Below are 23,316 nucleotides of genomic sequence, written 5' to 3'. Positions count from 1 at the left end.
AATCGATTGTCAGAAAAAATATGGTTTCGAAGTTGTATTTCATTAATTGAGTTAGTGAAAATTTTAATCAAAGAGTTGACATTATTAATATAAGATTTTGTTATTGGATGGTCGACTAATTAAATTGAGAAAGCCGTTAATTATAATATAATGGACAAATTTCACCCAATAAAGACTAAAGTATTATAAAAAATAAATATTTAACAATAAAATTTGTCATGCTCTTATTTTTCATTTTACACATATAAGCTTTCACCTACCAGTTAAATTTTATTAAGCACTTTTAAATAAATAGTTAATAGAATAAGTTGATCAAATAAGTTAATTGAAAGAATTGGTCAAATCAATCATTGCAATCAACAATCAATTATTAGCCAATTGCCAAAGATAATAGTTTAAAATTTTAGTTATCATTCTATTCCATATTTAAAAGAAAAAGAACACTTATTTTGAAAAAAATGAGTTACAACTAAAAGAAAAAAAAACATGTGGCATAACTTTATCAGGGAGCTAGATTTTTAGTTGAAAGTCAATTTTTTATAAAATAAAAGTGGGTTTTTTAATTTGGATAAATTTGTAGTTAATTTTTCAAAACCATGTTATTAATTGGAGAAATACGAAAATTAATATAATATAAATATAAATAAATTATAAAAATAAAAAATAGCCTAAGTCATATAATTTCTTTTATTCATAGAATAAAAATGAATAGATTGGATTAATAATGTAACATCCCAAAAATCGGGTTAGAAGAAATGAGTTAGCGGAACCAAGAGTGGTTTCGCCTTGATTTTGAGTTAGGATTTTGAAAATTTTGTAAAACAAATTGATTTGATTTAGTGGTTAAATGCTTTGAATGTGGGTTTGAGGTCATATGTTCAAATCTCCTTTAGAATTTTTGTTATTTTTTGTCTTAACATATATCCTTGATCATCTAGCATAAATTCTATTTTTGATCAACTGATGTTAAGAATGAGCTTGCAGGTTCAATGATTAAGCTTCTATATACCCTTTGGCCTTGTGTTCAATTTTTTGCGTAAGCAATGAGAAAATACTTTTATACTATTCCGTAAATTAGTTTAGTTTTTTTTAATTAACTTCCTTCTCTCATGTTCCAAAAAAAAATTTTGTTTCCCCCCCTCTTTTTTTTTTTTTTTTACTTTTCTTTTGAAAATTTCTTTCATTTTGGTATCTGGCATGGAATAGATCCCATGCGGGGCTTAATCTTTTCTCTCGGTTCTATTCTTAACGTCGGTAAAAGTTCAATTAGTTATATTGCTAGTATGATGGTTTTTCTGTTGGTTTCTGAGTTCTGTAGCAAAGGACGATTCTTCATTAGGAGTTTGTTAATTGATTGTTTGAATTAGGAGAGGACTGAATGACGCCTAATGTTCCTTCAACTATTTAAGAATCGCGTGTTTATTGCTCGTCTATCGGTAAGTTCAGTTTGGGGTTTTGTGTAGAAAGCTCTTTGACATAGCTTTGGTTTGGATGCTAATTCAAATGATTTGATTAAATTTAATCATCTGATTCAATCACTGTAATGTTATTTTTAGGTTCGAGAATCATCTATGTGGCTTTAATGTCAAAACCGTACCAAGTGTGTAACAAAAACCCCTATTTCTACATTTGGAGAAGGTTAGAAAGCATGGCTATCGATGCCAAGACCGTGTGTCAAGCTGTGTGGTAGGATGTGTAACTCACTATTTGGAATTAGAGACATACGGGCTAGAGACACGGGCTTGTGTCCAGGTCGTGTGAGAAAATCCTTGGGTCTTGAGTCATACGGCCGTGTGTTTGGTCATGTGCTAGACCGTGTAACTCATTCCTTTAAGTCACACAGCCGTGTGACATTGGGGTAGGCCACATAGGTGTGTGCTACATTGTGTGGACCACACGGGCTAGCCATTCAGGCCGTGTGAATCCACACGGGTGTGTGGGCTTAAAAATTGTTATTTTTCCCTAGGACCATAAACGTCATTCGAATCGAATGTATGCCTTCCGTAGGGTTTCTATGATCTGAAATAAGCTATAAAAATTGATATTTGATGAATAGTTGATGTATAATCCGTTATCTATTCATAAGTTTGATATGATATAAGCTAAGTAAGTATGATATGTTAGCATATAATGTGCTTTTGTTGGGTCGTGTTTAAGGTATGTGATTTATTCAGGTATGATTTGTGCTCTGTTAATTTTGATGATTCGTTTTTGTGTTACTGTGTTGGATGAAAACATGTGATATCTGAATATGTTATTGTGTCTAATACTAATTATGATATGTAACCATGCATGTGATTTCGTGGCAAGTCTGATATGAATCATTAAGATGTGATCAATCTGCCTTACAAAGTGTGGATTCCCATGCCTTTTGTTTCTGTTATTATACAACAACACACCTTACATACTTGTCATCTACTTCTAAATATGCATGCCGTGACATATTGTATGGGGTTCGAGATGAGGTGAAAGAAGAAAGTTTCTAGCAGTTTATTGATCTGACATTTATCTGGTGGTTTATCTTCAATTTTGTCTGGCAACTTTTCTTCAATTCTAGTGGCACTATTCACTATTATCTGTTGGTGTGATTTGGTTGGATGAATTCTGGAGACTCTATTTGGTGTGTCGCGGAGTTGGGTAGGATGTTTTCTGAATAAAAATCTGCATTTTGATTTTTTGAAAAACATTATATTGGCATAATCATACATTCTCCTTTTTGTTTATATGATCGATATGAAAATCTCTATGATACTCTGCTTTATTCTGCTCTGGTTTTATAATCGTTATGAAATTTTCTGCGTTACTCTGACTTGTATATTGTGGTTTATTTAATCTCTGTTGAGTTTTGTTATACATTGAACTTTATAGCTCACCCATTTGTTATATCTTTGTCTGTTTAGGTAAAATCTTTGGCTTAGGATCGAACAATGTGTGGGAGCTCAGATATTTTTTGCATTTGATGTATATATTGTTAATTTCGTAATCTGTTTTTGAACTCGTTTTGGTTTTTTTTTAATTCATCGGTAATTGATATTTTCTATCCCGGAACGGTAAAATCACTTAAGTCGACAAAATGGATTTTGGTTTTCAAAACTAAAACTCCAGAAAAGGTTTTTCCCTAATAATTAAGTGATTTCTTAAGTGTTTTCTAAAATCGAACAAATAGTTTTCTAATGATTGTTTTCGAAAGTTGGATTTGCTAAATACTTACTAAAACTAGTTTTCCAAATGAGTCATTTTAATTTCTCTAGATTCAGTCATAACTTCTAGGTCGAGTTTAAGGTGTTACATTTAGTTGTATCAAAGCCAGGTTTGCAAAACTCGGGTTATGATTTTCGGGTTCAAAACTCTTCTAGAAAAATATTTTAAGTACGTGGAACTTTCGACTAACTTTGAGATTTGAGGGTTATGAAAAGTCTGTTTAGATTTTGATAATTTTCGAGTTTGTAAATAGAGAATTCAAGACTTCGGCGCCGGTCTTATAAGTATCTCTACCTCAACTATATTAAATGAACTAGCACAAACCATAGTGCTATGGTTACTTTTTTAGTTAAAACTTTGGAAATTCTGTGAAAACCTTTGTTAAAACTTTAGACTTAGGATTTTTAATAAACTTAAGCTAAGTCTTAAATTTCTGAAACTGGGGATTAGCATAATAAGTATTGGTTGTCATCATGCGTGAGGATGTGGTGGACATAGTTGAGTGACCCAAGCAGAGTTCTCTTCTCGCAGTAATGAGTCCAATATGAAAAGAAATTTACGAGTCTGCTAAGACGCTCGAATTTGAGGGCGGTAGTGAGGAAGATGGGGACGTTGCTATGCCCTAAGATATGTTTGAGGATTTCCAAAAGGTCGATGGCATCCAATTTGGATTTTTGGGTCAAGAGTCTGTGATTAAGCGACCTCAGCCAAATAAGAGGAGTGTTGTAAGCATGGTTCGAATTTTGATTTGCAACCACTGTAATAGGTGTGTCTCAGATGTGGATTCGTAAAGCACTGAGTTAGGGATTGCTTGTATTACTCTTTTACTTGTGCAAGAATTAAATATAAGCCAAATATTCAGAGATAGAGAAATGGACAAAAATAGAAAAAATTTCGAAAAGAGTGATTTGAACATATGATCTCAAACACACATCCAGAGCTCTTAACCACTGAAGCATATAACTTCACTTAACAAAATTTAACAAATCAAAAACTCAAATTTTGGGGCGTTACACCCTCTTTTAATTATTCAATACTTATATTTATTATTTGATTTATATATTAAAATAAAAAATTTAATCCATTGAAAAGTTAGTTGATTGATTTAATAATTCAGATTTAAATTAAGAATCAATTTATCAAATCAAACAAAGTTATCTCTATTGATTTTGTAAAATCAAAAGATAACATCACAGATCCTCTAACTAAAGGCTTAAATCAAGATTATGTTGATAAAATATTGAAAAGAATATGACAAAAGCCCATGAAAATAAAAGGCGCTATATGAAGGAAAACCCTACCTAGTTGACTGGAGATCCCAAGATCTAGGTTCAAAGGGACAACCTAATTGCATAGAGCTTGTGAGGTCAATGTAGGGGTTCTAATCCCAAGTCCGTTCTTATGATGTAAACAATGACTAAAAATGGGATAGTTTAAGCAATACATTTAATGACCATTGTGTGTTTCAGTGAGTCGAACAATATAAGTCACCCATGTGAGAGTGAAGTGGGGTCGCTTCAAGGAGACTATTTGTAACACCTCAGATTTTGGGGTTAGAAGTTTTGAATTTTGTGACTAAGGTCAGTGAGAAGGTTGCGTTATTGTGTTTAGTTGCACTTTTAAGTGGAAGAATTGGGCCTACTGGTCTGGTGGTTGAGTGAGTGTTAGAGTACCTCTAGGTTCTGAGTTCGAGTCCATGTGTGTGTGTTTTGAGTGATATATTTTTATATTATTAAATAGTAAATTTGCTTTAATTTTTTAAAAAATAACTATTTAGTTTTATTTTGATAATTATTTATTTAGTTTATTATTTTTAAATTTTCTTTTTTTGCTACGTTCAATTCTTTTTTCTCTGGCATTATTTTCTTTCTTTTCATTTTGAAAATGGTGGGTTGTGGTTTCCGAAGAGCTTCGATTTCCTGGTCGTCGAGTCGAGTTCTGGACGTCACTGATTGCAAATCAGGTGTGGGTTTTGAAACTTTTCTATTTTATTTGTGAATTGTAAGTTTGATTTTGGTGGAATGCGGTAATCTTTGTGCCATTCGGAAATTGGTTGTCGAAGTTCGGTAGTACTATTGAATGGCATTGAAATCTATTCTGGTTGGTGTGCTTCTGAATCACATCGACTGAGGGTCTTCTTAGTGACCAGAAAACTCTATTTGTGATAATACTCTAGAACGACATATTTTTATGTGCTAATTGCATGTTTGTTTTGGGTATGACCCTACTAATTTGAGCTATTTATGGTCTTTTATATTTCAGGGACTAAATTGGAGGCAAAAGGGAATTTGAGGGCTAAAAGCATGGATTTGAAGTTAAATTGGGCCAACATACGAAGTAGGAGAGAGATGGTGCCAAAAATGCAAAGTGTGGAAGATTTTGGGAGCAAAAGTGTAAAAAAAGAGATTTTATAGCACAAAACTCTATTTAATGTTTAATTATATTAGGATAATTATTAAGGATTATTATTTAGATTTAATTTTAGGATTTATTTTCATTTATCTTTAATTATCTTTATTTATTTGTATTTATCTTTTTGAATTTTTAGGACTAGATTATGTTTCCTAGTACTATAAATAGGGGATGGAGTGACTCAAATTTCATGAATCTTTTTCTGTAAACACTCTTCCCCCATAAGTTTAGCCTTTTTGGTCTTTCCATATTTTCTTCAATAAAAATTCTATTTTCATTATATTTATTTCTTTTTCCCCAAAAATCATGAGCCACTAAAAATTATCTAGCCGAAGGTTGTCAAAGTTTCCCAAAAAGGGTTCATGAGACTTAGAATCCATACTTAGCCTTCTCAACGAATACTCATCGTTTCTCCGCATTAAGGGGCTGACATGTCCCTTAAAAGGTGATCTTTTCAAGGTATGTAAAGGCGGCCGCTTTCTACGTTTTGGAAAGGTTGCACAGTCAGTTCGTTAGCTTACTGCGTCAGAGGTTGGCAAGCAAAGAGACAAAATGGCGTGGGATTCGCCATTGAGAAATGATGATCTAGCATAAGATGATCCCACAAAAGCGATTGTTGGCTAGAGTCAGGTTCCGCTAAATTGTAAGTCCAAATTCTTGGAGTTGGTGGTCGTAGGTTTCCTCTTCCACTATAATTGGCTTATTCTGTTTGAGAAAGATCACCTAAAAGCCAAGGATTGAACCCAAGGCAGATCGAGACAACTGGAGGCTAGAATCTCTCCATAAGAACACATTTTCCTCAACTCTATTTATTTCTATTATTACTGTTAATTTTCGAAATTTTAATCAAAACTTTCAATTATGTTTTTATTTTCTTTTTTTCTAGATCAAAATTTTTAATTCTGTTTTTTTCCCAGGTACACAGATTTTCTTAGCACGATTCTGACCAGGATTTCGAGGAACAAGCAATTGTGCAAATCCAATCCCTGAGGATTTGACCCTACTTCTCTTATACTATTAATTTTTATTATTTTCAATATTTTATAGGATAAGATATTTTGGGTGCTCTCAACGACCGCATAAAATTTGGCGTCGTTGCCAGAGACTGGCAACATACTAATCTTGTTTTTTTGTTTCTTATAACCAGGTCTGCTCTAGGTACTCTTGCGTTTGATTCAGAGATTGAAAAGACTGCAAGAGCAAATCTCAAGGAAACAAAGCTAAGGAAAAAGCACTCAGCGATGGTTAGGATTCAAAGTAATCCACCGCTAGAAATCAGAATCGACGACGAAGTAGAGTCTAGGGTTAACGAAAACCCTACTCAAACATTTGAAAGTGAAAAAGTAGAAATCGATTCACCAGAAGAAGTGCTTAGTGCTAGGGTTAACGAAAACCCAAATCTAGCACATCAACCAATGGCTCAAACAATTCGACAACTGGCCGAAGCTCCGATAGAACAACCACCATTATGCATCGCGTATCCTACTATGGATACAGATTTTGAACTAAAGTCAGGTTTAATCCAGTTATTGCCAACTTTTCGTGGGTTGCAAAACGAAAATCGTCACAAACATCTGATAGAGTTTCATATGGTTTGTCTTAGTATGAACCTTTAGTGGATAACTGAGGATCAAATTAAATTGCGTGTTTTCCCTATTTGCTTAGCAGATTCTGCTAGGGAATGGTTATTTTATCTCTCCCTGGATCTATTACAACTTGGGCTGATCTTTCTCGTTTATTTCTTAATAAGTTTTTGCCAGCATCGTGTGCAGCTAAGTTAAGAAGAGAGGTCATTGGAATAAGGTAAAAAGAAGCAGAGTCTCTTTACGACTATTGGGAGCAATTTAAGAAGCTGTGTGCAAGCTGCCCACAACAAGGTATAATAGAACAATCTCTTCTTCGATATTTTTATGAAGGTTTGAAACCTATAGAGATGAACATGGTGGATATCGCTAGTGGAGGAGCATTGGTCAACATAACTCCCTAACAAGCAAGGGACTTGATATCCACGATGGCTGCAAATACTCAGCAATTCTGAGCTAATCCTGAACCCCCTAGAAGGGTTCACCAGCTAAGTAATTCAACTTAGAAGATAAAGTTGATAGACTTACTAATATTGTGAATTCTCTTTTTGCAGAAAAAGCAAAACCAACCCGAGTATGCCGAATATGTGTTACACATAAACATACAACTGATGCATGTCTCAGTTTGTATGATGATACTATGGCTCATTTAGCTACTAAAGGAAATTTCTCTGGTCCACCACAGAGGCAATATGACCCCTATGCTAACACCTACAACTTAGGATGGAGGGACCATCCCAACTTGAGTTATGGGGCCAATCCAAGGTATAACCAGCCATACCAAAATTGGGTTCCACAATAGCCATGAGATTCAGGTAATTTTCTAAAAACTTTGGTCAATAAATTAGTAGCTAATATGCTTGATTTTCAATAGAAAACCGAGGCATCTATAAGAGAATTGACACATCAATTGAGGAAATGAGTTCTCAAGGGAAGTTGCCATCATAAACAGAACAGAACTCAAGACAAATGCGAATGCAGTGACGCTGCAAAGTGGAAAGGTATTGGAACCAATTCTTGGTAGAAATCTTGGCCAAGAAATCGTACAGGAAAAGCCTGAAAATGATGAACAGGTCCGAGCGAAACCCTCATTTCCAAAAATTCAACCTCCATTTCTAGGACGATTAAATCAATGTCAAAAGGGCAAAGAAGATAAGGAGATCCTCGAAAGATTCAGGAATGTCGAATCAATATACCACTGTTGGATGCCATCAGAAAAATTTTGCAGTATGCCAAGTTCCTTAAAGAACTCTGCACCAACAAATGAAAATTAATAGGTAATGAAAAGGTAAGTGTTGGTGAGAATGTATCTGCAGTGTTAAAGCGGAAAATGCCAGCGAAATGTAAAGATAGGGGCATGTTTGGATTACCATGCAAGATAGACCATTTGGGAATTAAGAAGGCTATGTGTGATGTAGGGGCCTCAATAAATGTAATACCTTATTCTATATATGAATTACTTAACGCGGGTTTTTTGACGAAAAAATGTGTTATGGCAAACAAGTTTATTGTGCATCCTGAAGGAGCCCTCGAAGACGTGTTGGTAGAAGTTAACAAACTTATTTTCCCTGCAAATTTTTATGTGATAAAAATGGAGGAGAACAACACTCCTGGATCTTCAGACCTCTTATTGGGCCGACCTTTCCTTAGTACCGCTAGCACCAAAATCGACATTCGAAGCGGAACTCTTACGATGGAATTTGATGGGGAGATTGTGAAGTTCAATGTTTATGATGCTATTAGTCACCCAAGCAAAATCTTGAGCGTAAACCGTGTCGACATAATTGACTCATTAGTTTATGAGACTTTTGAGTCCATTTATGAAGATAAATCTAAATTTATATTTGATGATTATGAATCTGTTAATGAATTATTGTCTCTATCAAACACTAAACTTTTACCTTCTGTGGTGCAAGCTCCATATTTGGAATTAAAGTCACTTCCTGAACATCTTAAGTATGCATTTTTGGGGACTGGTAATACCCTACCGATTATAGTTTCAAATAAACTCTTTAAGCTCAAAGAAGAAAGTTTGATCCAGGTACTATAAAATCATAAGGAAATGATTGGCTGGACCATTGCCGATTTAAAAGGGATAAGCCCTTTTAACATGTACACACAAAATCTACTTGGAGGAAAATACAAAACTAAGGTGAGAGGAACAAAGATGGTTAAACTCGAATATGATGGAGGTGGTAAAAAAGGAGATAATCAAGCTGTTAGATGCTGACATAATCTACCCCATTTTTGACAATAGATGGGTAAGTCCGGTACAAGTCGTGCCCAAGAAAATGGGCGTGACAGTAAAGAAAAATGCTGAAGGTGAGTTGGTACCAACTCGAGTGCAAAATGGGTGGCATGTTTGCATTGATTACAGGAAGTTGAATTCTTACACTAGAAAAGATCATTTCCCTCTTCCTTTTATAGAGCAAATACTTGAACGTTTAGCTGGTAAAACTCAATTTTGTTGTCTTGATGGATACTCAGGTTTCTTCCAAATTCCAGTTGCACCAGAAGACCAAGAAAAAACCAATTTTAAATACCCATTTGGTACATTTACATACAGAAGAATGCCATTTGGACTTTGTAACGCACCGGCCACCTTTTAGAAATGCATGATGAGTATATTTTCTGAACATGTGGAAAAATTATCGAAGTTTTTATAGATGATTTTACTGTGTATGGGAATTGTTTTGATGAATGCCTTAAAAATCTTACAATAATTTTGCATAGATGCATAGAATTTAATTTTGTCTTGAATTATGAAAAGTGTCATTTTATGGTAGACAAAGGTTTGATTCTAGGTCATATAGTTTCAGCTAAGGGAATTGAGGTCGATAAGGTCAAAATTGACATTATAAATTCTTTGCCATATCCCTCTACTGTAAGGGAGATACGTTCTTTCTTGGCCATGCAAGATTTTACAGGTGTTTTATAAAGAACTTCTCAAAAGTAGCTAAACCATTGTGCGAGTTATTGTAGATAAACAAGAAATTCAAGTTCGGACCGAAATGCAATGAGGCTTTTGAAACACTCAAATAGAAGTTAGTTTTTGCTCCCGTAGTACAAGCACCAGATTGGAATTACCCATTTGAAATTACGTACGATGCAAGCGAACGCAGTGTGAGAGCCGTGTTAGGGCAAAAGTGTAACACCCCACACCCGTACCCAATGCCGGGATAGGATTCGAGGCATTACCAGGACTTTACATTTTGAAACTACCAAATTGGGTTACCAAGTTTTACTCAAATTTTAAGCTTTTCATCCATGAACAACTCGTCCCTTATATAGGCCTTCGAGGCCTATGACATACCTAGAGGTAGTGCGGGACAAATTTGGGTACGTTCAATAAACTTTGGGCTCCTTATCATAAAGTGTCACACGTCCGTGTAGGTGGGCCGTGTGGACTCACACGCCTATGTGACTTGGAGCACGGCCATGCCCTTCAGCTGTGGGCAACACTAACTTATCAACACGGCCATGGCGCACACTCGTGCTACTTGCCCATGGACGACACTGTCTTTTTAACACGGCCATGGTGCACGCCCATGTGGCCTTCCCATGTACAACTTTGAGCTAAAATTTTAAGTGTAGGGGACACATGGCCATAGCACATGCCCATAGGAGGGAACCGTGTGACACACAAGGCCTAGACACACGCCCGCATGTCTAACCATGTGAACTCTAATAGGCTATTTTCCAAGCCTTTAGTCACCCCTTTCTACTACTCGTGCTTAGTGGTTGCCAAATTCAAAGTAAAACACAGTTATACACTTGTAAATAATCTTGATTGGACTAGATGTATGGAAACCTTATATCATTGGTTTCATACATGATAGGTTATTTCCATTTAGTGTTTATAGGTTCCCATGTCACTTTAATTCATCCGAAATTGGCTCGTTCATGTGACTTATTGCCAATTGGTAACGGCCCATCACTTGTAAATAAAACCATGCATAAATTCGTACGTCATAGCCTACTTCAATTAAGCCAATTTTCGTGGCCATATACAAAGAGATAAACATATGTTTACATGCCTTCATTTGGCAAATCAAATGACACATATAACAAAATACTCAAAAAATACTATACATGCTATTGAACAAAACAAACAAAGTCTTTATACCAAAGCTTGTCTAGTTGATAGTGTGTTGACTCTCCAATCATCTTCCAGACCTTATGAGTCTTCGAGCTCTGTGAGACAGGGAAAAATAGAGGAGTAAGCATTTACATGCTTAGTAAGCTCGAATAACCGAAAAGTAAACTTACCAAGTAATTAGTATACAATCATATTTAAATCATGAAATCATCAATTACGAAACGATTCCCTATCACATGCACTCAATCAATAAGTTAGTTACATAACAAAGCATCATGTAATTTATGTAGATGAGCTCATCATTCATCATCTTATTGACATACCTCATAATAATCCCATTGAGTTTCTAGGAAATCTCGATGGAATACTCATTATCCGTTAATTCTCATGAATGATCATTTCACATATATGCACTCCCGCGAACCTCACATCTTATGGCAGGATTACCAGTCCAGGCTAAATCCCTTATAGACATACACCCTTACTGAGCTTGGATCTAAATTACCAATCCAGGCTAAATTCAGACCCTCATCGGATTACCCGTCTGGGCGAAATCCATAATGCACACATATTCTTCGGTAGGCTCGATCATTCAAAGGAACACTCGTCCATGCTAGATCCTTTTCATAATTGAGATAAACGGATTACCCGTCTGGGCTAAATCTTTTCTACAACACATGCAGGATCTCAAATCATATGTAATTACAGGTTACCCATCAAATCCCCCTTTTTCAACCTCAACCGAGACTTTTAACAACAATTCTTTATCAAGAATGCATTTCATGAATATTCATACTATCAAGAAATGCAATTATCATACAATCATAAATCATACAATTATGCATACTACAAGTTTACTTATGTTATCCGAACTTACCTAGTATTCGTTTTGAAATTGTGTTTCGGTTATTTCGAAACCTTGCGTTTACCTCGATCAACCTTCGGAGTTTGTTCCTCGGGGTCTATAACAACAAAATTATATCATCAATACCTCCACATTATACATTACAAGTCTAATTCTCACCCCCAGCCCAAATGACCGTTTTGCCCCTAACCTTTGACATTTTTATGATTTAGTCCCTAGGCTCGTATAATAAAACACATGCAATTTCTATCTTACCCAAGCCTAGCCGAACACTTTTCTCTCTTATAGCAGCCCACATTTCCCATTATTTCTTATTTCTACCACACATTTTACAACTTTTGCAAAATGGTCTCTACAAGGGTTTTTCATGAAAATCACCTAGGAAAAGATGTTTAACACACATTCATCTTTCATATTACTCCATAATCCATCAAAATACAAGTAACTCATGCATGATTAAATTTTTAAACATGAACCCTAGCATGAAATATGGGTAGAAATAGAGAGAATCAAGCTACCAGGATTTCAAAAATATAAAGAATATTAAAAACGGGACTTGGGAGCACTTACTATTAAGCTTGGAAAGCTTGAAAACCCTAGCTATGGTGACAAGAGAATTTCAGTAGCATGGAGAAGAATAATGGCTAATTTTGACTTGATTTTTCCCATTTTATTTCATTAAAAAGCCAAATAACCAAAATGCCCTCATGCCCTTTCTTTAAAATTTCATCCATACAAGTCCATTTTTGTCCAAAAATTTAGAAATTGGGCATATTTCTCTCCAAGACCTTCTAATTTATAATTTAAATCAATTTCATACAAATTGCTTCTAGAAATTAAGTTTTTTTGCAGGTTATTCAATTTAATCCTTATTTCCTAATTGGATACCTTACTCAAAGAATTTCTTCATGAAACTTTAACACATGCATAATCTCATATTCTAGGCCTAATAACAATCATAAAATAATATTTTGATGTCAGATTCGTGGTCCCGAAACCACTATTCTGACTAGGCCTTATTTCGGGATGTTATAAAAAGATAGACAAAGAGCCTCATGTCATTTGCTATGCCTCAAAAACCCTAGATGCTGTACAAAGCAACTACACCACCAACAAAAAGAACACTTAGTTGTTTTATTTGTTTTGGATAAATTTCAGTCATATTTATTGGGATCTAAGGTGATTATTTTTTCTGACCATGCAGCTTTCAAGTACTTGATCACGAAGAAGGAAGCAAAACCAAGGCTCATTAGATGGATTTTGCTACTCCAAGAGTTTGACATCGAGATTCGAGACAAAAAAGAGTGCGAAAACTTGGTAGCTGACTACTTGAGCAGGTTAAAAATAACTGATGATGACACTCCTATAAATGATGAGTTCCCTGATGAGAGCTTATTTTCGATCGAGGCTCATTACCCATGGTATGCGGATATAGTAAATCTCTTAACCACAGGTTCGTTGCCTGCTGAGTTAGCACATTCCCTGAAGGACAAGCTTAGACGAGAAGCTCGATATTACATTTGGGATGACCCATACTTATGGAAACACTGTTCAGATCAAATAATAAGACGACGTGTTCCAGAAATCAAGGTAACCTCTATACTCACTTTTTGTCATACAGAAGCTTGAGAAGGTCACTTTGACCCTAAATAGACTGCTCTCAAGGTATTGAAGTGTAGGATATATTAGCCCATAATTTTTTGGGACGCATATAGTTTCTTTAATTCTTGTGATAAATGCCAACATACAGGTAACATTACTAAACGAAATCAAATACCTCTATCCCCGATTCATGTATGTAAGATTTGATGTATGGGGCATTGATTTCATGGGTCCATTTATTTCCTCATTTAGAAACGTATATATAATTCTTGCAGTAGACTGTGTTCTTAAGTGGATAGAAGCAAAGCCTACTCATAATGATAATGCTAAAACTATTGTGGAGTTTCTCAAACGAACTATTTTTCTAGGTTTGGCACACCTCGAGCTCTATTCAGTGATCATGGCACCCACTTTTTCAACAAAGTCATAGAGGCACTATTGTCAAAATACGGAATTCATCATCGTATAGCGATAGCCTACCGTCCTCAAACGAATGGCCTAGAAAAGGTTTCGAATAGGGAGATCAAGTCTATTTTGGAGAAAACAGTTCAGCCCAACCAAAAGGATTGGAGTCTTCGACTTAATGGCGCTCTTTAGGCCTATCGGACGACATATAAAGGACGAATTTTCAAGACCCAGTATAGACTTGTTTTTGGAAAAGCTTGCCATATTTCAGTAGAGTTGCAACATAAAGCTTATTGGTTTGTTCGACAATGTAACATGGAGTTAGAACCCGTAGGGTAGGCAAGGAAATTAGACATCCAAGAATTGGAGGAAATTTGTAATGATGCCTATGAGAATGCTCGCATTTATAAATACAAGACAAAGTTGTTTCATGATAAGAAAATAGCTCAGAAACATTTTTTGGTAGGACAAAAAGTTTTACTTTATAACTCCGTATTAAAGCAATTCGCAGGTAAGCTTCGATCTCGATGGTAAGGACCTTTTATTGTGACCAAAGTATTTACACATGGTGCGGTTGAAATAGAAAGTGAAGAACCAGAAAAGTTGTTCATAGTCAATGGCCGACGGTTAAAGCCATATTATGAGAATTTTCAAGCCCACACGATTGAAAAGATTTATCTGGAACCACTATAGAACCATTCACGGCGTTGAGCTAACGACGTTAAACAAGCGTTTGTTGGGAGGCAACCCAATTTTTATTTTCATTTATTTTTCTTAATTTAATTTGATTTAATTTAATTTTACTTTATTTTATTATTTATTATTTTATTTTTGGATGTTGATATAATTCTCTTATTCTGTCTAGGTAAACAGAAGCGAAACGAAAATAAGGAAAAAAAAAGAGAGAAACAAAACCTACAGCCAAACAGCCTTTACTCCATCCCTATTCCAGCCAGGAATAGCGCGTTCCTGCACTACACTATAAAAAAAATTCAGCAAAACACCCCCTTCAACCAAATAAAACCCCAAATCCTAAAAATTTGAACCCATTTTTTTCCCCAAAATCCCCATAGCTGCCGAAACTTCTCCACCACCCCTCCCATCGTCAATTTCCTGCCAACCATGGTGCGAACCCGTAGCCATGCCTCTGTCGAGCCGTCTTTTACTGTCAATGCCAGTGCCGTTTCTTCGCCACCCAAGCCGTTGATTTAGACGACGACACACCCTCCTCATCCTCCTCTCCACAGCATGAACCCTTCTCCTCTTTTTCTTCACTCAACCCAAGCGATGCCACGCACGCGATTCGCGCTCTCCCTCCTCTCCTTCGCTTTACACAACGTCGAACCTCCTCCTCCTTCTAGCTATGCATGAACGACAATGACTACATGGAGAGTTTTTCTAAAACCTTTTTTCTTTCACATATTTTTTTTTTACTTTCACATCGAGGACAATGTGTTTTAAGTAGGGGAGACATTCCTCATTATATATGTCATTTTAAATGCTTCTTATTTGATCGTTGCTGGGCATATAATTTTTTTTAAAGAATATTCTGCCTCTTTTCATGCCTATGAATTTGACCATGACTTGCCCACTGTTTGACCCACATGCATGCTTCTTGTCTACTGAGTTAGTTAAGATTTTGCCTGTTTGATTTCGTCTCCACTGTTTTATTTCTTTTAGGCTGAATAATTATGATCAATAAAGTTAACCCTATCTTACTTGTAGTAAAATTGATTAAGTCTAAATATAAAGAGAACACCTAATGAAAATTGCATGCTGAATTTCTGTTCATGACTGTTAGGTAGTTGCTGAAACTCATTTTTGACACTTGATTGTTCTCCCTCGTCTCCCAAATTAAAATATGTTCCATTATAATAAACTGTAATGCTTCCGTGGTTATGAGTATGCTTAAAACGTGACTGACTGAGTAACCGAGGCAGGGTGCTTGGGTTGTCATCCTATTTCGCGTCAAAAGGTTGTGTGACGTTTTAGGTAACTCCGCTGACCGAAATTAAATATTTTTTTTAGGAATATGTTGGGCTGAGTAACCGGGGTGGGGTGTTTGGCTATCATCTCTCTTCGCGTCAAAAGGTTCGATATGTTCTTAAGAAAAATATAATGAATTAGGAGTATGTTAGGCTGAGTAACTGGGGTAGGGTGCTTGGCTGTCATCTCTCTTCGCGTCAAAAGGTTCAATGTACTCTTATGCAATAATAATAATAAGAAAAAAATGAAAAAATGAAAAAATATGAAAAAGAAAAGAAAAAAAGTGATGAATTAATAATAAAATTGTATTTGGGGATTAAAGGTGGAAACAAATAATGTGTCTTGGTAAGTTTAGTAAATTACCTAATTTTCGTGAAATAATCCAAGTCGATTTTAATTTTTGTGTGTATTAATTGGAATACTTTTTCAGTTTTACTTAAACTAAGCTAAGGGTTCTCTTTATTTTTCATATGCATTTTGACTAATTTTTATAAAACTTTGGAGTGGTACATCTTTCATGGCAATTTCTAAATTTCACAGTTAGTAACCATACTTGAGGGCAAGCATGGGCTAAGTAGGGGGAATTTGATAATACTCTAGAACGACATATTTTTATGTGCTAATTGCATGTTTATTTTGAGCATGACCCTACTAATTTGAGCTATTTATGGTCTTTTATCTTTCAGGGACTAAATTGGAGGCAAAAAGGAACTTGAGAGCTAAAAGCGTAATTTGAAGTTAAATTGGGCCAACATACGAAGTAGGAGAGAGGTGGTGCAAAAAATGCTAAGTGTGAAAGATTTTGGGAGCAAAAGTGCAAAAGAAGAGATTTTATAGCACAAGACTCTATTTAATGTTTAATTATATTAGGATAATTATTAAATATTATTATTTAGATTTAATTTTAGGATTTATTTTTATTTATCTTTAATTAGCTTTAATTATCCTTATTTATTTGTATTTATCTTTTAGAATTTAATTAAAACTAGACTATGTTTCCCAATACTATAAATAGGGGATGGAGTGACACGAATTTCATGAATCTTTTTCTATAAACACTCTCCCCCCATAATTTTAGCCTTTTTGTTATTTCCATATTTTCTTCAATAAAAATTCTATTTTCATTGTATTTATTTCTTTTTCCCCAAAAATCATGAGCCATTAAAATTATCTAGCCAAAGGTTGTCAAAGTTCTCTAAAAAGGGTTCATGAGGCTTAGAATCCGTACTTAGCCTTCTCGATGAATACTTATCGTTTCTCCGCATTACGAGGCTGACGCTTCCGTCCATGTCCCTTAAAAGGTGATCTTTTCAACGTATAAAAAAGGCGGCCGCTTTGTATGTTTTGGGAAGGTTGCACAGTCGGTTCGTTAGCTTACTGAGTTAGAGGTTAGCGAGCCAAGAGACAAAATGGCATGGGATTCGCCATTGAGAAGTGATGATCTAGCATAAGATGATCCCATAGAAGCGATTGTTGGCTAGAATCAGGTTCCGCTAAATTGTAAGTCTAAATTTTTGGAGTTGATGGTCGTAGGCATCCTCTTCCACTATAATTGGCTTATTCTGTTTGAGAAGGATCACCTAAAAGCCGAGAATTGAACCCAAGGCGGATCGAGACAACCGGAGGCTAGAATCTCTCCATAAGAACACATTTTCCTCAACTCTATTTATTTCTATTATTACTTTTAATTTTTGAAATTTCAATCAAAACTTTCAACTTTTTTTTTATTTTATTTTTTTCTAGATCAAAAGTTTTAATTCTGTTTTTTTATTTTTTTCCTAGGTACGTACGTTTTCTTGGGCACGATTCTGACCAGGATTTTGAGGAACAAGCAATTTTTCAAATCAGATCCCTAAAGATGTGACCCTACTTCCCTTATACTATTAATTTTTATTATTTTCAATATTTTATAGGAATAGGATATTTTTGGTGCTCTCAACGGCCGCATCAATTTTCAAGCTGTTTGCAAGTGGTTTCGTGACGACACGGGTGGCCACACGGGTGTGTACCCCCATTTAGTCGGTCAACACGACTGTATATAGTTAGGAATTAGGGTTTTTTGACAAGTTTTGGTGCCATAGGACCGTGTGTCCAATTTGGGGATTTTTGTCAATTTTTCACACGGTCGTGTCCTTTGGGTACAGGGGTGTGTGCGTTTGTGAATTAGGGATTCAGTGATTTTATTCTACACGACCGTGTGGTTAATTTGGGGATTTAAAAATCTCACACGGGCACGTGTTTTGGACACACGGCCCTGTCTAGTGGGCACACGAGCGTTAGCACTCCAATATGGGCTTCAACTTATGTGTTATTTGTGACTATTGTGTGAGATGTTTGGTTCTGAATCCGGTTTGTTGGGCGTATGTGCATATCTGTTTCTGTCTGATTGTCTGTCGATATGTTTATTGTTTCTGTAAGATTGTATGCATACATACACTTGCATGAAGCAAATTTTTAGGTTGGTTGCAAAGAGAAGGGAGACTGATTCTGATCTAATTTAGCGCTTCTCTCGCAACTTGTGTTAAATCTTGTGGTTTCTCGTGCCTTTGTACCACATGTACGTCAACTTTGCTACATACTATTATCTGATCTGGCAATTTAAACTGCAACATGTCTATATAGCGGACTACTACATTGCACTGTACTACATATACGCTAGCCCTGCTGCGTAATATTATCTGAGTGGCTTAGTCCACATTCATGGTGTATAGGGTTGGATGGGTCTTTCAAGGTCTTATTTGGTGTGATTGGTTGGATGAGTTTTAACAACTCTTCTAGGGTGTGATCAGAGGACGAAAAGGTGTGTTGGCTGGATGGGTGGGTTTTTATTGCTTATTTGCATTCATACGCATCTGTCTGAGTGTTCTGGGTGTAAAATTATTTGACTGTGTTCTTTCTGATTGAATAACACTTGTGACTGAGTGTCTGTGTATGACATGGTGTGTTTGAATTGTTACATTCTGTTGGGACGTTGGTTCTAAGTTCACTTTCTGGTTCTATATATATCTGTAAGTATGTTTCACTTCCGAAATGGTTTCTATAAATCTATTGTTATTCGTTTTGAACTCACACTGAGCTCGTGTAGCTCATCCCCTTAGTGTTTCCTCTTATAGATGCATTTCTACACTCTGACGTTGGACTAGGTATGCGGAGGTCTCAGACAATCATGATAAAATTAAATTAACAGTTCTTCCTTTCAACTTCTATTTTGTTATTCGATTTTGAACTCTGAGGTTTCATAAAAACTGTGGTACAAGTTCTTCTTTTGTTTTTTCATGTAAACCTAATTTTGTTCATAAATTAAACTTAACATTATATTTTTGTTTGAAATCTAAAAGATTATATATTCTTGGTTCGTAAAAAGATAAATATGTTTGTAATGAAATTTTGAGATAACTTGTTTTGTAAAACTTTCCTACGATCACTTCAGTAATCAATGTAACCTCCAGAATTCAATCTAAACTTCTAGGCTAGGTTTAGGGGCGTTACACTATTGGGTCATAGTTCTCTCAAACTCTTGCAGAACCAAGAGATGTTCATGGCTATATGAACATACCCATGAGAACTAAAACCTTGTCAGAGAGGTAGTTGTGTGAGGTATATCATCGTTTACAAAAATAACAGAATAGTTCAAGGACATCAAGTCTACTAGTTAGCTAGTAAAGTAAATATAGTTTCACAGGGAAAGTTCAAGGGTGGATGTCTACCTATCCTATACAACTATCAATCGCAGATTCTATCTCCGTTAAAACTATCATTTTTCATTCATGTGGGGAATTGTTGGAAAAATTGTACTTTTTGGAAAATTTGAGGCATATTCTCGATTGGTAAACATGGAGAGTTGAATTATAAAATTATGGTTTTATATTCTATTGCATGAGACCTTTACAATGGTATATCATATGCTCAAAATGGTTGAGTGATGAATAAGAAATTGATGCTCAAAGTAAGCTACTTGGAAATATTTGTTAAGGAAAAGAAAAGCTTAGATCTCACATTGGTTAAATACCAAATGTGAGATGTGTATAAATATGAGAACCCACTTGAAGGGAGATTGAACGACTAAGCTTGAAACCCTGCCTCGAGCGCAGGGGGTGCAGATCCAAACCAATCGAGGTTGGGGCGCACTCGCATGATGTGGGGGATGCGAAATGTTTGGACCGGTTTAGCCCAAAATGGACCTACAGATATTTTAGCCCCACACAAAAATATTTTTTTTCCCTTAGCAAATTACGCAAAATTTGATTCTAATAAATTTGATTTGATATTAATCAAATGGATTTAATTGCTACTTTAATGCAAATTTTGTATCCTTAATACATGGATATTTCCAAAATTCCTCCATATCGAATGCCTATAAAAGGCTAAGACTTCTTCAAAAAAAATTTCTGAAAAACACTCTCTCTCACCGAGTTTATTTTGGTCTCCAAAATTCTACTCTTTTCCTCTCAATATTTTCCTAATGTTTTGGTGATAGAAAAATGCAACGTTTGTTCATTGATCACTGCTGAGGTGCTACTACTCCGATCATCGTGTTGTTGTATTGTGATTAGGGGTGAGCAAAATCCAATTCGATTCGAAAAACTCGATAAAATTTTCAAATTTTGAATTAAATTGTTCGAGTTATTTGAGTTAATCAAGTTATTTGGGTCAACTCGAATAAAAAAATAAGTTTTTCGGTTTAACTCGAATGTGAATTACACAATTCGTGTTATCCGAAAATCCGAATAAGAAAAGACAAAACTACGTCATTTTGATAAATATTTACCTTTTTTTAAGTTAAAAGTCAAAATCATTAAGTTAAAAGGTAAAACTATGTTGTTTTGATAAATGTTTACGAATTAAGTTAAAAGGCAAAACTATTATATTGTATATGTTGTTAAATAACTTTATATTTCGTTTCCTAGTTAAATAATCGGTTCATGTAAGCTCAACATTGAGTACAAATAATAGGATTCGTTAACTCGACTCGACTTGACTCGATATTTTTTGACTTGATTCGATCCGGTTAAAAAAAAATTCAAATTGAGTTCGGTTGCTAAAATAGGATTCGTCAACTCGACTAACTCGAATTTTTTTTACTCGACCAGACTCGACTCGATTGAATGCTCACCCCTAATTGTGAGAGACAGCCAACCAACATTTCTCCAAGTACCGTAGGAGTAGCCAAATCTGTCTTAATGAAACTTTGTTAAACAGGCCTCAACATTTAATAAAACTCTATTCTTCTTTTGATTTGTAATTTTGTTATGTTATTTATTGTTTTTTTTGTACTGCAATTTAAATATAAATTATTCAATTTATATTTTATTTTATATATAAATATTTACTTATTTATATTTATATATTTTATTCGCTAACGTGTTTTGTCCAACAATCTATAGGCATTTTTCTTTTTTTGTAATTCTCTAATTCGAGACGAACGAGACACCAAGACAAAAAGAAAAAATTGTTTTTTATTTGAAAATAAATATTAAAATTAAATAATATCTGCTTTACATTTATTCCCACCGTTTAACAGATTTTATTCTATATTTTTTTTCCAAACAAGTAATAAAATTAAATAAAAATATGTTTCAGGATTTATTCCCACCATTCAACAGATTTTATTCTATTTTTTATTTTATTTCCAAATGAGCATTAAAATAAAATAAAATCATTTTGGATTTATTCATTGCTCAATGATTTTATTCCATATTTTTATTTTGTTTCCAAATAAGTATTAAAATTAAATAAAATCTATTTTGGGTTTGATTCCCGCCGTTCAACAGATTTTATTTCATTTTTTATTTTGTTGTCAAACGAAAAATTAAAATTAAATAAAATCTATTTTGGGTTTTATTCCCTCCGTTCAACATATTTTATTCCATTTTTTATTTTGTTTCCAAACGAGAAATTAAAATTAAATAAAATCTATTTCAGGTTTTATTCCTGCTATTCAAGAGATTTTATTACATTTTTATTTTTTGCCAAACGAGAAATTAAAATTAAATAAAATCTATTTCGGGTTTTATTCCCGCCGTTCAACAGATTTTATTCCTTTTTTTATTTTGTTACCAAACTAGAAATTAAAATTAAATAAAATATGTTCCAGAATTTATTCAAGCCGTTTAATAGAATTTATTCGATTTTAATTTTGTTATTAAATTAGAAGTAAATTGAATAATCTATTTTGGGATTTATTCTTGTCGTTTAACAGATTTTATTAGATCTTGATTTGTTTCCAAACGAAGACTCAGTCAAAGAATTCTGTTTCAAGATTTATTCCTGCCATTTAACCGATTTTATTTTGATTTAATTAAATAACTTTGTTTCGAGATTTAAGCTTGTCATTTAACAAAAGTGATTTTGTTTTAAAATTTTAATTCTGTCATTTAACAAATAAAAGGGAATTTTTTCTATTTATGGTGGCCTTAATTGTGGCTTTAAATTGTGAACGCTTAAATTGTAGTTTCAAAATTGTGACATCAAAGGAAAAGAAACTTATCAACGGTGAATTAAAAAGACAATATGAGAGTGCATGTCTAGGATTAGTTCTTTGAAAGACTTGGTATTTAAACGTGCCAGTGCACTACCTCTCTTTTAGGGTTACCTACCTAGTGTATTGTTTTATTGTATTTTTTATTAGACTGTATAAACTTTTGTTTCGGGTTTTATTAGATTCCTGCTGTCTAACAAAAGTTGATAATTTTCTAATTCTAGTTTTGTTTTTTAACAGAAAATGGAAACTCCCATCAATGTTGTGCAAGATATGGACTTATGTGCTGTTATTTTTAAAGTCAACATGGCTGACTCAAATCCAAGAGAATGGTGGCTTGATACTGGTGCCACATGTCATATGTGTTGTGCCAAAGATTCTTTTCTGAGTTGGAACCTTGTGAAAATTGGGAGAAGCTCTATATGGGCAATGTTGCAACTTCCAAGATCAAGGGGAAGGGTACTGTGGTCTTAAAGATGACTTTTGGTAAAGAACTCAAGCTTCAAAATGTGTTGTATGTGTCTGACATACGCAAGAACGTTGTTTCTAGGACACTCTTTAGTGTACCTGACTTTAAGATGATGTTTGAATCCTAGAAGCTAATTTTTTCTAAAAAGGGAATGTTTATGGGAAGAGGATATGTATTAAACTTAATGCAATATCTGTAAAAGCAAAACTATGAATA

At 34.6% G+C, this 23,316-nt stretch overlaps 1 protein-coding gene across 1 annotated transcript; it reads left to right on the top strand.

Annotated features, from left to right (window-relative positions):
- Positions 1 to 8,688: 8,688 nt before the first annotated feature.
- Positions 8,689 to 23,105, top strand: LOC128286784 (uncharacterized). The gene is made up of 3 exons (XM_053024486.1): positions 8,689 to 9,172; positions 13,365 to 13,750; positions 22,872 to 23,105. Exons 1-3 carry the CDS (start codon positions 8,689 to 8,691, stop codon positions 23,103 to 23,105), a joined length of 1,104 nt encoding a protein of 367 aa, XP_052880446.1.
- Positions 23,106 to 23,316: the final 211 nt, after the last annotated feature.

The sequence above is a fragment of the Gossypium arboreum genome, chromosome 13, assembly GCF_025698485.1.
Source record: "Gossypium arboreum isolate Shixiya-1 chromosome 13, ASM2569848v2, whole genome shotgun sequence".
In the NCBI taxonomy this organism is placed as follows: domain Eukaryota; kingdom Viridiplantae; phylum Streptophyta; class Magnoliopsida; order Malvales; family Malvaceae; genus Gossypium; species Gossypium arboreum.
The sequence above is the reverse complement of the archived record's forward strand: the minus strand, read 5'-3'. Positions and strand labels throughout refer to the sequence as shown.